At 38.4% G+C, this 15,595-nt stretch overlaps 1 protein-coding gene across 50 annotated transcripts in view; it reads right to left on the bottom strand.

The window, feature by feature from the left end:
* Nucleotides 1–4,942: 4,942 nt before the first annotated feature.
* ANK2 (ankyrin 2) overlaps nt 4,943–15,595 on the bottom strand; it is a 678,765-nt gene continuing 668,112 nt past the window's right edge. For 38 of the 50 annotated variants that reach the window (XM_055385211.2, XM_063705469.1, XM_063705472.1 and 35 more), the window contains 4 exons: nt 15,497–15,580; nt 15,221–15,385; nt 13,724–13,906; nt 4,943–7,221 (listed from right to left, as the gene is read on the bottom strand). In XM_055385211.2, the coding sequence (XP_055241186.2) occupies nt 7,207–7,221; nt 13,724–13,906; nt 15,221–15,385; nt 15,497–15,580 (447 nt within the window). In that variant the 3' untranslated portion in view covers nt 4,943–7,206. Of the gene's footprint in view, nt 7,222–10,501; nt 10,594–13,723; nt 13,907–15,220; nt 15,386–15,496; nt 15,581–15,595 lie in introns of all 50 variants that reach the window. The other 12 variants (XM_063705483.1, XM_063705485.1, XM_063705489.1 and 9 more) reach the window with 2 other exon arrangements.

Raw genomic sequence — 15,595 nt, 5'->3', positions numbered from 1 at the left:
TTTTCCAGAAGAAAAGTAATTTTTAATTAATTGTTAAATGATCAGTTCAATATGTCTCTGCTGCAAGATTATAAATTCAAAGGGAGGGGTCTGTGTTTTTCAAAGATGGAGTGTTGTTTATTGTTGGTGCCATTTGCTTGAGTTCTTATCCCAGCTTTGTCGTTTTCTATCTGCATGATTTGGGGCATGTTATTCAATTTCTTTCCCCCTCAGTTTCCTCACCTGGATCTGTTTCCTAGGATTGTGATGGAGATGAAAGAAGTGCATTGAATAGTAACTGGCAACAGTGAAAACTCAGCAAAAGTGACCCACTGGGCCATGATCTTGGCCTGAGCACTTAGCACAATGTTTAAAATATAGTAGGTCTTGAATTGCATGCATTTGTGGATGGATGAAGACTGTTATTCTCTGGCTCAGCCACTGTGATTGATTGTTAGCAGATGAGCATTATTTTGGACCTATTCTACATTCTTCCCTGCATGTTGGGGGAAGAGCCTCAGGTATACATTTTTTGGAATCCCTTTCCAGTGGGGTTATGTATTTGATTTTGCCGATGAAAGTTGTTTGCCCAAGATTTGAAAAGGAAAGAGAAGAAAAATAATTATACCTTTGGGAGCAGCTGGGGAGAGGTGCATGGACTCTGGCAGAAGACACATGGAGTGTTTTTGCAGCCACATATGGGCTATCTCCTAAAAAACATATACTTTGCTGCTACATGAATCCGAGCCCTTCAGTGGCAGCTTGGATTTCTGATTTCTGCACTGGTGGATTTCTTCATAGCAGTAGTAGCTCCTCTGTGTGAAAGGAAAATAAAAGCTTGGGACCCCCAATGCACTATGCCACAAGGAAAAAATTAAGCTGAAAGCTGAGTCAAGCAAGACACTGACTTTCCTTTTGTTTCTAAGCAGATAGCTACAATAAAAGGTTAAAAATCCCCACGGGTAGCTACTCTATGTAAAGCGCCAATTTACTGAGTGTCAAACGAATACATAATTGAGTATTCCCCTACCTGCTCCTTTTCCCTTGCAGCATGTGAATTGAGTAGTGTGATCATACCCTTCCTTTTCCTCCTCCAGCCTGCTTTTCCCGTTTCAATACTGAAGCCCTCAAAATTATTTTCGAAGAAGGCACAGACCTATCTCCCAGGCATGTCCTCAATTTTGGCAAAATATATTTCTAAACTGATTGTGACCTGTCTCAGATCGTTTTTGGTTTACACCTGCCTTCATTTGTTGTGGCACTCCTGACACTGGTGTGAGTTTCTAATCCCCTGCATTAGATCCCTTCCTACTTAAAATACCTAGAGGGCTTTGCTTTTTGGATTAAGCCCAATTGTTAGGGGATGAATTGTGTCCTCTCCTCCTCCAAATTCATGTCAAAGCCCCTAACACCCACTACTTCAGAATGTGACTGCATCTGGAGATAGGGGTCTTCAAAAAGGTGATTAAGTTAAATGAGGCCATTAAGGTGGGCTGTAGTTCAATATGATGGCATCCTTATAAAATCCAGAAAATTGGACATACACAGAGACATAAGGGATGTGGGCACACAGACAGGAAAGTCCATGTGAGGACAGCGAGAAGGTGCTGGTCTGCAAGCCAGAGAGAGTGACCTCAGGAAAAAAAAATCTTGCCCATATTTCAGTCTTAGACTTTTAGCTTCCAGGACTGTGAGAAAATGACTTTCTGTTGATTAAATCATCTGGTTCATGCTATTTTGTTATGACAGCCCTAGGAAACTACTACATTAATCTGAACACAAATTGGATTGTTAGAACAATAGACTCTAAATTATCTCCCTGACTCTTTGAGGAGAAAGGGTATGCTATGGTCGTTCTCTAAGGCTCCAAGGTATCACCTATCTGTGAGCCACTTGAAAAATTCACACAAGGCACCTTTCATCCAGAAGTTGCTGCTGTACCAGTGCCATGTAAGTTCTGTAGCACAGCCTAGACGAGGTCTGAGTTCTGATCAACAGCCAGGAAAAACTGGCACAATGCGTATGTGTATTTTTTGTGGATATCATGATTCAGTTGTTTCTGCACATCATAAAGACAGCTGAGGTGTCCATAGCCACCTCCAGTCAAGCCCAGACCCTGCCCGCAATGCTCTGTAGCAGCTGTGGAGGGCCTGCTGCTAATGGGGGCATAGCCATTCAGTAGGGGAGTTTGAGTGACTCTCTCCAATTCTGTAGTCAGTTTTGACAGGTAAGAAAAAAAAAACACCTCAAAATAGAGAGTGTGGGGGAAGAAAAAGGAATGGAAACCAGAACTGAGTTATAAGGGCCTGTGATGGTTAATAATGAGCATCAACTTTATTGGATTGAAGGGTGCAAAGTATTGATCTTGGGTGTGTCTGTGAGAGTCTTGACAAAGGAGATTAACATTAGAGTCTGTGGGCTGGGAAAGGCAGAGACACCCTCAATCTGGATGGGCACCATCTAATCCAGCTGCCAGCATGGCCAGAATATAAAGCAGACAGAAAAATGTGAAAAGACTAGACTGGCTTAGCCTCCCAGACTACATCTTTCTCCCACACTGGATGCTTCCTGCCCTCAAACATTGGACTCTAAGTTCTTCAGCTTTGGGACTCGGACTGGCTTCCTTACTCCTCAGCTTGCAGACAGCCTATAGTGGGACCTTGAGATCATGTGATTTAATACTCCTTAATAAACTCCCCATATACATATCTATCCTATTAGTTCTGTCCTTCTAGAGAACCCTGACTAATACACGGCCCACTGAAGAAACAGAAAGAGATCCTGAAGAATCCTTCCTCCAAATGGGAAGTGAATCGAAGGGCTTAACTGACAACATCCCTGTGATTCTCATTATAATAGGAAAAGATTTAACTGTATTTTCTAACCTACAGGGGTAAGCTAATGCCTTTAACACCTACCCCGAGGCTGACTCCTACACAAAGAGGCAGAGGGTCGCAAACAGGGATCCACAATGAACGGACATCAAGGACACTTGCACAACAGGGGCTCTTCTACACTAAGGAGTGACAGACAGGCCAGGGCTGGCTGACCTTCCCTGCCTGGAGCAGTGAGATGCATCCAAGGCTAGTAGCAGTGTCTCCTATTTTACTGATGAGGAAATTGTCATCCAGTCGATAAACCTTTACAAAGTCATGGAAGGGGGCTAGACAGAGCTGGACTGATTCCAATCCAGGTCTTACTGTAAGATAACACACTTACCAATTTGTCACATTGCCTCATAGAAACATTCCATGAACTGAACAACTGAATGTCTCCAGTGACTGAAGACATCTCTTGAATTATTACATGTGCCACTGCCAAATGTCTCTGTTTATCATAGACAATAGCTCCATCCAAAGTCTATCCATATGCACTATTTACTTCATACTGTGGAACTAATTTAAAGCCAGGGAGTACTTTTGTTTTTCCCAGAAGGCCTGAGTATAACCCAATAGGAGTATTTTAATTTGTGTTCAGGACATCACCCCCTCCATCCCCACCGCACAGATATCTAAAAGATGTTCTTACTTTGGTGATTCATTCTATGATTGTAATTCTAGCTTCAATTAGATTAGAAAGAGAAATGATACCTTAAATGAAGGAAGGAGCATATAGTTTTTAAGCAGAGGTGGCAACCAAAGACATAGACTTTGAAACATTTTCTTTTAGAGCATGATGAAAGCAAGCAGTTCATTTGTATTCTGTTATTCAGGAAAACCTCGTAGTGATTTTGGTTCTCACTAGACCTACGTTTAACTTCTCTTTATCTGATTTATTCATTTGCCTGACTACTTGCCCACACCCAGACTCTCCATGCTTACAGAAATCAAGTGACTCCACGAGCAAACTAATTTCAAATTCAATTCAAGCCTGTTTCAGAGTGCTTATATGTCACTTTCACCTCTTCATGACTAATACAAATGATTTATAAGTGGTGCATAATCTTCTCTCAGTCTGGAAGTTTCCCCCACCCTACCTTTAAATATACTTCTGTAAAACGGCATATGACTCACTGAAGTTCTTTTACAAAAATGGGTTTTGCACAGCAAATAATTAAACATGAGAAGACATTGAATCTTCTCTGATGCTTTGATTTCCTTAATCAAACCCAGAGTAACACAAGCCCAGAGTTCCTGTAAGTAGAAAGTACAGCACATTAAACAAATGAGAAGGAGAGAGATGATCACACAGACGCTCCTACTTTGGAATTATTTTTAACTGTTTTCTTTGAAAAATGTCATGCATAATTGGTATTTTAAGTTCAGAGGACCTGTAAATCAACCAAGGATAGAAATCAGATCCAGTGAGCTTCCTGTCTCATACCAGATAAGATTCAAATAAAACCTACTCAATTTCTAAATCATGTCTTTTTTTGTTTTGTTTTTACTGTAAAAAATATTAAAGCAACAGTAAAGGGATTTTTCAAAAAATGAAACAAAACTCTCCACACACAACTGATTTTGATTTTGCATAGTCCTACCCTGTCTTTATTTATATTGATATATCCATTTAATTTTAAATTCTCAGGCTCTAAGACAGAAAGAAAACTCGAGAGCCAACTGCTGTTTCCAAAGACAGAAAGTATTTAGTGACAGCCATGGCCTCACGGGAGAGAACCAAACCAGTCTTGCTGTGCTGCCAATCCCACTTACCCTTTCTCATCCCCTGCAAGTCCCCACATTCCTATTTTCTTTCATTTAGTAGTGATCCAAAACAAAAATCCTTATTTTCTTCTTTTGCATAAAAAGAACAATAAGAATTTCTTGAGGGCAGAGGCAAAATCTATTTATCCCAGTGCTTAATCCAGTGCCAGGCATATAGCATATTCAGCGACTAAATAAAAACCATAAGAAAAAAAGCAATTTGTGTCTTTCTGTTGGTTTCAAGTCTAGCTCAACTTTTTAAAACCTCTTATTCTCCTGAAATCACAGACTCATGATAAAGAAGAACAAATCACTGTTGCCACATTTAACACTTGTACATTTTATTTAATTAAATCAGCCATTGTACACATTGCAGCTATGTATTGTTAGTGTTGTATTTTTTTTCCATTAACTAATACATGCCCTCATAGATATATTCAATTAGTGTTATCACCATGGGAACAAGATGCTGATTCGTCAACTGAAAATTCACTTCTTCTCACAGTATTCAAGTTTTTGATAACACAGCAAAAATCAAAATCAAAAAAAGGTGAATAACCATTATGTTGTTACACAGACATCATCTGCACTGCAAATAACACAACAGAAATGCTTTTCTTGAGCTCCAGTGAAGGTTTTGACAAGAAGGCCATAGGGTGTCTCAAAAAGTTTCACCATCGGCCTCTCTTATTTTGGCTGCCAAAGAATGTTTCATTTCCTATCCAACTGCCAAAAAGTGCTAGCATTTGAGGCTTAGGAGATTTGGCTTGTGGGAAACCTCCCTCCCAGGAAATTTTTTCTCTTGGCAACATTACTTTAAATGATGAAGTGCCATTGTTTGTCGCATTTGTTTTTGACATTCGGAGCAATGAGTCATTTTTGCACAACAGGAAAAGACCAGATAATTGGAAAATGTTCAATCCCTGGAGGATAGACTCTGTCCTTTTTTATTTAAATTTCATCTTCATTGAATATACTTTTCTTTAACAAATGACTGATTCAAAATGTATACTGTTTATATGAATATATTTGTGAATATATATATGTTAAAATGCTACACAGCTTCAACCACTAGAGGAATAAGGAAGAGGACATGGAAATTACTCAGATTGTTACAGTCCCTTCTTTGAGACAAACAAACAGAAGTGCACAAATGCACTTAAGAGTTTCCAAGGGAGTGTGGATTTCAAATAAATAAACCAAAAATTTTAACCAAAACCAAATTTTCAAGGATTTCTCAATCTTGTCTGCAAGCTGAAAAACAGACCTAGCTGGAAAGTGAAAAGTGCTCACTCAGGGTAAAAAGAATGGAAACAATTAATGTGATTAGAAGAGGGGTTTGACCGTGGTCTTGATTTTTAAACGCCACATGCAGGTATTAGAGAAGATATAAACCTGAAAAAAAAAAAAAGAAAGAAAGAAAAAAAAAGAAACCACTCCAACATACTGAAGGAGTTTAACCTTTTATGTAGTGGGTAAATCTTGTTTCCAATGAATTATCTACAGTGCAGTGGCCAGAAGAAAGTACCACTGTAAGACAGCGTGGTTTGCTAAAGCAGCAATGAAAACTGGAAAACTACAGTAGTTATAGCTTTTAAAATACCCTGCCAACTTGTCCAAGATCTAAAGACCTGAAGATGCTAGAATGCCACACAATGTAGCTGCTAGCAACTGAATACCCCATCGTTTCATTCTGCGTGGCCTCTGCTCCCTTCTCCCCTCCCTCAGAGTGGCTGTTGGAGTCCTAAGCCATGGCTGGCCAGCACCAGCAATAACTTCTCAGGACAGTTCTGCAAGGCTATTGACCCACCTTTAACTGGGAGCAGTGGCTACTCTGGAAGTTCTAAGGACATAATAGGTTTGAAGTGCTTCTTTTGCAGTAAAACTGTATTATCACTCGATTGTGTTAGCAATATCTTATTTAACCATTGTTCAGCAATTTCTAGAGGCCTTTTATTCTGATGCCCAGTGTAGTTACAATAGGCAGTGGTTTTAATTTTAACATGTTGTTCATCTGAGCATTTCAGCTATATACATTGTACATAGATATTCCTTGGAAGGATTCCTACATAGTGTCACTTGAAGAGGTCTGCAGGTGAAGTTCTTCTGATCAATGGATTTTCATGGATCTTGTGCAGAAGCAAAGAACAATGGAGGTGGCCAGTTCCCAGGTTAGCACAGACACAACAAAGTATTGGATACAGCATCCAGTATGAAGGATGCCATCTTTGGTCACAAATTAGCTTTATAGTTAAAGAGGATGGGGGAAAACTAAAACAAAATGCCGTATATTTGCTAACAGTGGAAATGTCGGGGTATCCCATTAATTAGGCCAGTTAGGTCACTCCCCTACTGAAACAGGAAGCTGCATATTGAGTGAATGTGTGGTTTCTGGTGTGAGAACTGGGCAGCCCCTCACTTGGCCTCTTGCTTCAAGTCCTCCTTGCAGAAATGCCGAAGGAGCTGCTGGAGATCACGCTGGAGGTCGTCCTGGTCTAGTGCTTCTGGTACATCCTCCAGGTGCTCCAAGTCAATGCGTTTTCCATGCTGGTCCTTCACCACAGCCCTCTTCTGTGTGATGGCTTTACTCATTGTTGTCCTGGAGAAAAGCAGACAAGAGAGAATTACGCTCTTTTCACTGCCAGAGGGCAGCTGTTAGGAATGAAGGTGACCATTACACTGAGTACCTAATGTCTTACCTTTAGATGTTTCCACAGCAAACTATTAGCATAACAAACTATAGACATCTTTTTGTGTCTTTCTTTTAAACATGGCTCCCCTCTCTAAAACGATTCATGAGATTTTTTAAAAATGTGTTTTGGAACAAGGAGTATTTTTTAAATCTTTAAGAAAAATTTAAAATAAATGAAACCATGCTTTAATTTGATCTTCTCAAAAACTAACCATAAAATCATTCATGGTTTGATTAAGTAGCCCTTACTTTATAGAGTTTGGTTAATTCTGAAATAGTACCACAAGTACCTTTTGACAGGCTAAAAAAATTTTTTTTTAATTTATTTGAAACACCTTGGCTGCCAGCTTAAACCTTACAGTCACACCCTGACCCAAACTTCCCAAAATTATGTTTTCAGAGAAGTTTTTTATGAGGCATATGTCTTTAAAAACTAAAATATTAGTCTATCAATATATAAGAAGGTGGCTCCCAACAAAAGATGAAGATCTGCCCAGGTCTCTAAGGCTTCATATGGAGATGGTGGGGGAGGAAGGGGAAAAGAGAAAAGCCATTGAGAGACAACTGCTTCCTCCGGATTCTCCAAGCCTCACGTTTGTTGCTCATTTTGTGTATTTCTTGCCATTTAACAGTCTGTTGTTTACTTGCCTCCCTTATAAGACTGGTGGTTACTTGAGAAAAGGAACTATAACACCTTTTCTTGAGACGGAGTCTCGTTCTGTCACCCAGGCTGGAGTGCATTGGTGTGATCTTGGCTCACTGCAACCTCTGCCTCCCGGGTTCAAGCGATTCTCTGGCCTCAGCCTCCTGAGTAGCTGGGACTACAGGCGCGTGCCACCACACCCAGCTAATTTTTGGTATCTTTAGTAGAGACAGGGTTTTGTCATGTTGGCCAAGCTGGTCTCGAACTCCTGAGCTCAGATGATCTGTCCACCTTGGCCTCCCAAAGTGTTGGGATTACAGGTGTGAGCCACCACATTGGGCCAGGAGCTATAACTTTTGTATAGTCATACTAATTTTAACTCATACTAATATTTTCCTGTAACTGCACTTGAAAGTGATTTGCTCATTCTCAATTCTTTTCACTATATATTCTTCTTCTTCTTTTTTTTTTAGAGTAAAGTAAAAGCAAGTTTATTAGGAAAGTAAAGGAATAAAAAATGGCTACTCCATAGGCAGAGCAGCCTTTTTCACTGTATACTTCCAAATGCGGGTCCTCATTCCACAAGTATTTGACGAATGTGTTGTATGGGCCAGACACTATTATAACAAATGAGGAAATTGAATCTCCGAGAATTTAAGCAATAGTCCAAACAAAAAATAACAGAATTAGCACGTAGTGGGACCAAGAGTCAAAGATTCCAGAGCCTGAGTCCATAACCATACACTATGCATCTACACTTAAAACCTCCATAGGAAATGATCAGTTTTTGTAGCTTTACCCAGCATTTTACTTATGTTTTCATTGTTCAGAAGTTGGAAGTTCTGCCATCATCCAATACCTCTATGCATTTGTTACGATCATCCTGATTTTTAAAAATAACTTGCTTCAGCTAAAATACTTTCAGCTTTTTTTTGGACATCCTTGTTTCCTTCTTCCTTCTTCCCTTATGTTCTTCTACTCTCCTTTTTCCTTTAATACTATATGAATTGTTCTGCATCTGGAAGCAAACTTAAATTTGTTCTTGCTGATGAAAAGGTCAAATTTGATTCCAATGATTGAAATCTGATGTTTTCCTAAATACGCGGCAACCATTTTTTTTTTCTTCAAAAAGGCACATTTCTGACTATTTCTGCTAAAAGCTAGTAGAAGCCTTTATAGCATTGATGCCAGGGGTTAAGCCTCCATTATAGGACATTTCGTGATATTCTGTGTAGGCAAATGTAGGCCAATGTGTTTCTGAATATGCACATGTATATGATGTCTTTAACAATGTATAAAATAAGTGTTGTACATCATAAATAGAGTTCTGTAACTAACTAGCTTCCATAACTAACTAGCTGTGGAAACTCTATGGAGTTGTCTATATTCCTGGCTTCAAATTCACCAGCTGTAATTGAGAACTTTGGATTAATTGATCTCTAAATCTATTCCAGTTTGAAGAGCCCATGATGTTAGTGCATGCGTGGATTATGTGGTTTCATCTGAATAATTGAATAAAAGACTTAAAAGTTGAGAGCATAGAAGGCATTTTATCCTTAATTCATGTAGCATTTTTTAAGTTCTGAGAGAGCAATTACACTCTTTTAAATTCCTAGCTGCTGCTCTTTTCCCATTTGATTGGTGGGTGGAATTGTGACAGAACCTTTAATTTTGCTGTTCTAATTATTATGTTCTAAAGGCTTAAAATAGTTCTGTAGCATACTCTGAATGACAATCTTTCTCCCTTTTCAATGAAGTGAAAAGCACAATTGTAACTTGGATTTCCATTGTGTCTTTTCACTGAGAAGCTGAGCACATTTTATTAATCTCAATACTTACAGTGCTGCTAGAGGACCAGTGAGAAGTCAGAGTAGATCTGTGGTACAGTGCCCAAGTTTGTACACCAAATCCATAATAGAGACCTAGGCAGACCAGTGTGCCTCACAGTCAGCCCCCTTGTATAAGCGTAAAAATGTGCTGCTTACTGCTTTCATGACACTTGCTCAACTCATTAAAGCCCCAGGTTTCAGCATCGCTAGGTATATTTTTTTCATGGGTATCAAACTCATGCTTATGTTATTGGCCACTCACATGCAGAATCATAAAGCAGCTGTTAAAAGAAAGCACATACCATTCAAAGTAATGATTTACTAAGATTGAGCTGAATATAGCTGGTCACAAAATTAATTTGTGATCCATCGATTAGATTCTTCTTCCTATGCTCTCTGAATCTATCGACACAATGTAATACCATCAGGCTGGCTTCAACTAAGTTGATGACTTGCTAAAACCCAGGGAGTCAGACTGTGTAAGCGTGAGTCTCATTCTTGCTATGACTTAGTATTATGTTTGAAGTATCAAGAGGATACTTCAGGGATGACACTTCAATAGATCCATTACTTGACCAAAGTATTATAATACAGGAGAGTAGGCAGTTCTCTATCCTCTTTAGGGTAGATGTAGGGATTCTCCCCTTCTTTTCTTAAAATTGGAAAAATTTTTATGGTGTTAGTTGGCAAAGCATCACCCCATGCTAACCCAAACCTTTTAATTATTGATCCATCCTCTTTCAGGATTTCATTCTCTACTAAACTGGGTAAGTGGACTTTCATGTGGCTACCTGTGTAACTCAAAGCCTGAAGTAAGAAGAAAAGAAAAGACAAAGCTCATCATAAACTATAGACTTTCAAACAATCTATTGCTTTGCTTTACTCATAGTCAGTATGAAAAGATATACTTGAAAGGATAAATAAATACAATTCCTAGAAGCAGATTTAAGTTTGGAGTTTTATTTAACAAGTCCTTTTAGTTTCATTTGTGAGGGAGATTTAGTTATTGTACTTTACAAAAGCTGCTAAGCAACATCCATATGGATTGACTTTAAATTTCCTCCTTGCTTCACCCAACTCCTTTCTACAGTGGAGATTTTAATGATAAATATAATAACCAGAGGCAAAAACAAGCAAACAAGGCCCAAATGGTATAACACAGATAATTCATTTTTGACCATTCAAGATTGCCAGTTGTCAAAATGTGAAAACCGAAAGTATTTAAAGAGGTTTGCTTTTAATATTTCAATGAATTCATATATAATTTCAATATATATTATGGGTATAGTAGAGGACACACATACAGCATTTGGTGTCAAAATGTTCCAATAGCAAAAGTACTTTGTAGATGTTTGCACATGCCCAGGACCCCTTAGTCAAAATTTTGGGACCAGATGTGTTTCAAAATTTAGGTTTTTTGTCCCTTTTGGATTTTAGCAAGGTAATATAATGCATATACAGTCACATGCTACATAATGACATTTTGGTTAAAAATGGACTGCATATATGACATGGTCCCATAAGATTATAATGGAGCTAAAAAATTCCTGTCACCTAGTGATCCTATAGCTGTTCTAACTTCATGGTGCAATGTATTACTCAGATGTTTGTGGCGATGCTGGTGTAAATAAACCTACTAAGGTGCCAATCATATAAAAGCACAGCACATACAATTATGTAGGGTACATAATACTTGATAATGATAATAAATGACTATGTTACTGGTTTATGTACGGTAAATATATTTACTATGTATACTAAATACATAAATCAGTAACAGTCACTTATTATCATTATCAAGTATTATAAAAGTGATACTTTTTATCACTATTTTAGAGTGTACTACTTTTACTTATTAAAAAACAGTTAATTATCAAGGAGCCTTGGGCAGGTCCTTCAGGAGGTATTGCAGAATAAGGCATTGTTTTCTTAGGATATGACAACTCCATATGTTATTGTTCCTGAATACCTGAATACCTTCCAGTGGGACAATATGTGGAGGAGGAAGACAGTGATATTGATTATTCTGACCTTGTGTAGGCCTAGGCTAATGTACATGTTTAGGCCTTTGTTTTTAGCCAAAAAAAAAAAAAAACCTTAAAAAGTAAAAACAAATAATAAATTAAAAAATTAAAAGCAGAAAAAAGTTTATAGAACAAGGATATGAAGAAAAACAATTTTTAATGCACCTGTGCAACGTGTTTGCATCTTAACTTGTGTTATTACAAAAGAGTCAAAAGTTAAAATAAATGTAAAAGCTTATAAAGTCAAAGAGTTACAGTAAGCTAATTTATTATTGCAGAAGGAAGATTTAAAAAAATTAAACGAAAATTTAAACATAGCCTAAGTGTACAGTGTTTATAAAGTCTACTGTAGTGTATAATAACGTCCTAGGCTTTCACATTCTCTCACCACTCACTCACTGACTCTCCCAGAGCAACCTCCAGTCCTGCAAGCTACATGGTAAGTATGCTATACAGGTAGAACATTTTTAATCTTTTATTTTGTTTATCTACTGTACCTTTTCTATTTTTAGATAGGGAAATACTTACCATTGTGTTATAATTGCCTACAGTATTCAGCACAATAACATGCTGTGCAGGTTTGTAGCCAGGAGCCATAGGTTATACCATATAACCTAGGTGTATAGTAGGCTATACCACCTAGGTTTGTGTAAGGACATTCTACAATGTTCACACAATGACAAAGTTGTCTAACAATGCATTTCCCAGCACATATCCCTGTCATTAAAACCCACTTATGCCTAGTGAACACTAGGCATGTGGAAGCTATTTATATCCTACTGCTCAAGGTCATCACCAAGGTCTGGTTTTTCACTCATGCAAAAATTTTAAAAATTGCAACCTCTGGCATAAGTGGGTTAAGCAATGCATGACTGTACTATATAATACTAATACTCCAGAGTGAAGATGGCAGCCTGTAATCAAACCCATTTTTATGTCACTAAAACATTCACTCTAGGTAGAATAAAAAAGCTTCATGTCATAATAGCTCCATGCCAATTTATTTCAAGTTTCACTTCCAAATTAACTTACAAAATTTGTTTTGGTTTTCAGCATTTGGGGATTTTAGTAAGAGTTTGTGGATCTGTTACTGTGGACCCATTTTCTTTTTCCTTTCTTTTTTTTTTTTTTTTTTGAGATGAATTCTCGCTCTGTTGCCCAGGCTGGAGTGCAGTGGTGCAATCTCGGCTCACTGCAAGCTCCGCCTCCCGGGTTCACGCCATTCTCCTGCCTCAGCCTCCCGAGTAGCTGGGACTACAGGCACACGCCACCACGCCTGGCTAATTTTTTGTATTTTTAGTAGAGACAGGGTTTCACCGTGTTAGCCAGGATGGTCTCGATCTCCTGACCTCGTGATCCGCCTGCCTCGGCCTCCCAAAGTGCTGGGATTACAGGTGTGAGCCACTGTGCCCGGCCGACTGTGGACCCATTTTCTAATTGTTGGAAACCAGAACTTAAGTAATTGTAAATGCTTTTAAAATTTATGGACATGGAATATATCTGAATTTTCTTTAATGTCTATCACAGATTATATTTGAAAAGACTGGCTAGCAAATATAATTTGCAATGTCTTTATTTCTTTCCCTTATTAATTGACAAAGCAAGACACTTCTGTGACTTTTAAACAAGATGTATAATCATATACCAGCTCCAGAGATTCTGAGTCTGATTCAGCAGAAGCAAATCCTAGTTACCCGGATTTTTAAAAGCTGTTAAGGTGACACCAATGAACACCACAGTTTAAGGAAACGTTACTCTGCAAGTTATTCAAACAGGAGTTCTACCCTCTGGAATTATTCTGCACCTTTCCATGAATTCATGTATAGAATGACACAATGACAAACGATTTTCTTTTCAAATGCAAAGCAACATAAAACACACACATAAAAAGACAAATGATGATGCTTCTATACCTCTTCAAAGTCATCTTTGGCTGAAGGAAGATCAGTGGCTAAACTAGAATCCCCCAGATGTTTCTCCATCCTCTCTCCACGTACCACAGTTGTTTTAACAACTTTGCTGACTCTACGGCCTTCCACTGGCTCAGCCTGAAATTGTGAGGTACTGGACAAAACGCTGGGCTCACACAAAGTGACCTAATGATCGAAGGACACACAATAGACAATGTCTGATTGCCAAATGTAACTATGATGAGTTTTTTCTATGTTAAAAAACAAAGGACAAAACTGTAAAGTTACATACTGGCTTTCCAGAAAACAGCAATGGGAAGCAGAGTTAGAAAAAAACAAACTATAACCTATTGGTAATATCTACATCATGACTGTATCTCCACAACACCAAAGCAATCTTAATTAGTCATTTGAACAAAAAGTTATCAGTTTTGTGTATAAGAAACTGCTCAGTGTAATATAGACATGATAATATGTGAAGAAACTCTCTTTTCTCATGTTTAAATAATTTCTTTTGGTATTACAAAGATAAAATTAGCCCTCAAAGGAGGAGCTCTAAAAGCTATGAGAAACTGAAAAGTAGATTTCTAGAGAATCTCATGTGTATAATATAAAATTTTGAGGATGTGAATGAATGGAAAATAGAATTTCATAAACTATTTGTCAAAACAAGTAAATATGTCCCTGAAAGAGGGAAGTAAAACAGAAATAAATAAAAGTATAGATTGCCAGGTGCAGTGGCTCATGCCTGTAATCCCAGTACTTTGGGAGGCTGAGACGGGTGGATCATTTGAGGTCAGGAGTTCGAGACCAGCCTGCCCAACATGGTGAAATGCTGTTTCTACTAAAAATACAAAAATTAGCCAGGTGTGGTGGTGGGTGCCTGTAATCCCAGCTACTCGGGAGGCTGAAGCAGGAGAATTGCTTGAACCCGGAGGTGGAGGTTGCAGTGAGCTCATATCACGCCACTGCTCTCCAGCCTGGGTGACAGAGTGAGACTCTGTCTCAAAACAAAAAACAAGGATAAATCAAAGAGTTTCTAGATCCTGATTTTAGTAACTCTGCAATGCAGAAATCTGAATATCAAATATTTATCTAGAGTGACTTTCTGAAGGCTGGTGTGCCAACCAGGCACAAGCACCACAGTGCATTTCTACACGATGTCTCCACAGCATACTGCTTGCCCAGCAAATAGAATTGTATTCTTTCAAAATTTGACTTTTGGATTTCTGCAGTGGTCAACCATGAATTAAATAAAGAATAGATATTTTTAAAAAGACCAAACAAAAACAATGAGTATAATGCCTGCAAGTCTCCCTGATGGCTGTCTTAAAATCACATAGAATCATGAAAACAAAAGGGTGAATGTGCAACTAAGAGCAAACTGCCACATGAAAGGGAGAAGTGAGGAAAATATGAATAAACAATCTCACTCATCTTTCTTGAGCTCTATTTTGTTCCTCTCCATCAAATGGGTTTTAGAGAATCAGGTTGTCTCACCTCTGACTGCTCGGTGTCACTCTTCAATACAACACGCTTTATAACTTTGGAATAGCCATCCCCTTCCTCGATGTTGACAGGTTCCTGTGGCATTCCCTGCACCATAATCTCTTCTTTCTCTGCGCCTTCGGAGGATACATACCGCCTAATGATTTTCCTAGTAACCTGAAATGTATTTCATTTGTGTATCTTATTTTTGTGTGACAGTACCATGGAATTGATAAATTTTAAACAGGAAGTTTGTAATCAACCCCGTTAGGATATACTAGACAATACCTTCTTTACCACGGTGTGTCCGTGCTCATCAATGTATTCTTCTTCTGTGACTGTTTCTGGGGGTATTTCAGGCATATCGTCTCCCTAAACAGTTGAGAG

This window comes from Gorilla gorilla, chromosome 3, assembly GCF_029281585.2.
Source record: "Gorilla gorilla gorilla isolate KB3781 chromosome 3, NHGRI_mGorGor1-v2.1_pri, whole genome shotgun sequence".
In the NCBI taxonomy this organism is placed as follows: Eukaryota; Metazoa; Chordata; class Mammalia; order Primates; family Hominidae; genus Gorilla; species Gorilla gorilla.
Note: the sequence above shows the minus strand (reverse complement) of the source record. Positions and strands in the feature narration are given on the sequence as shown.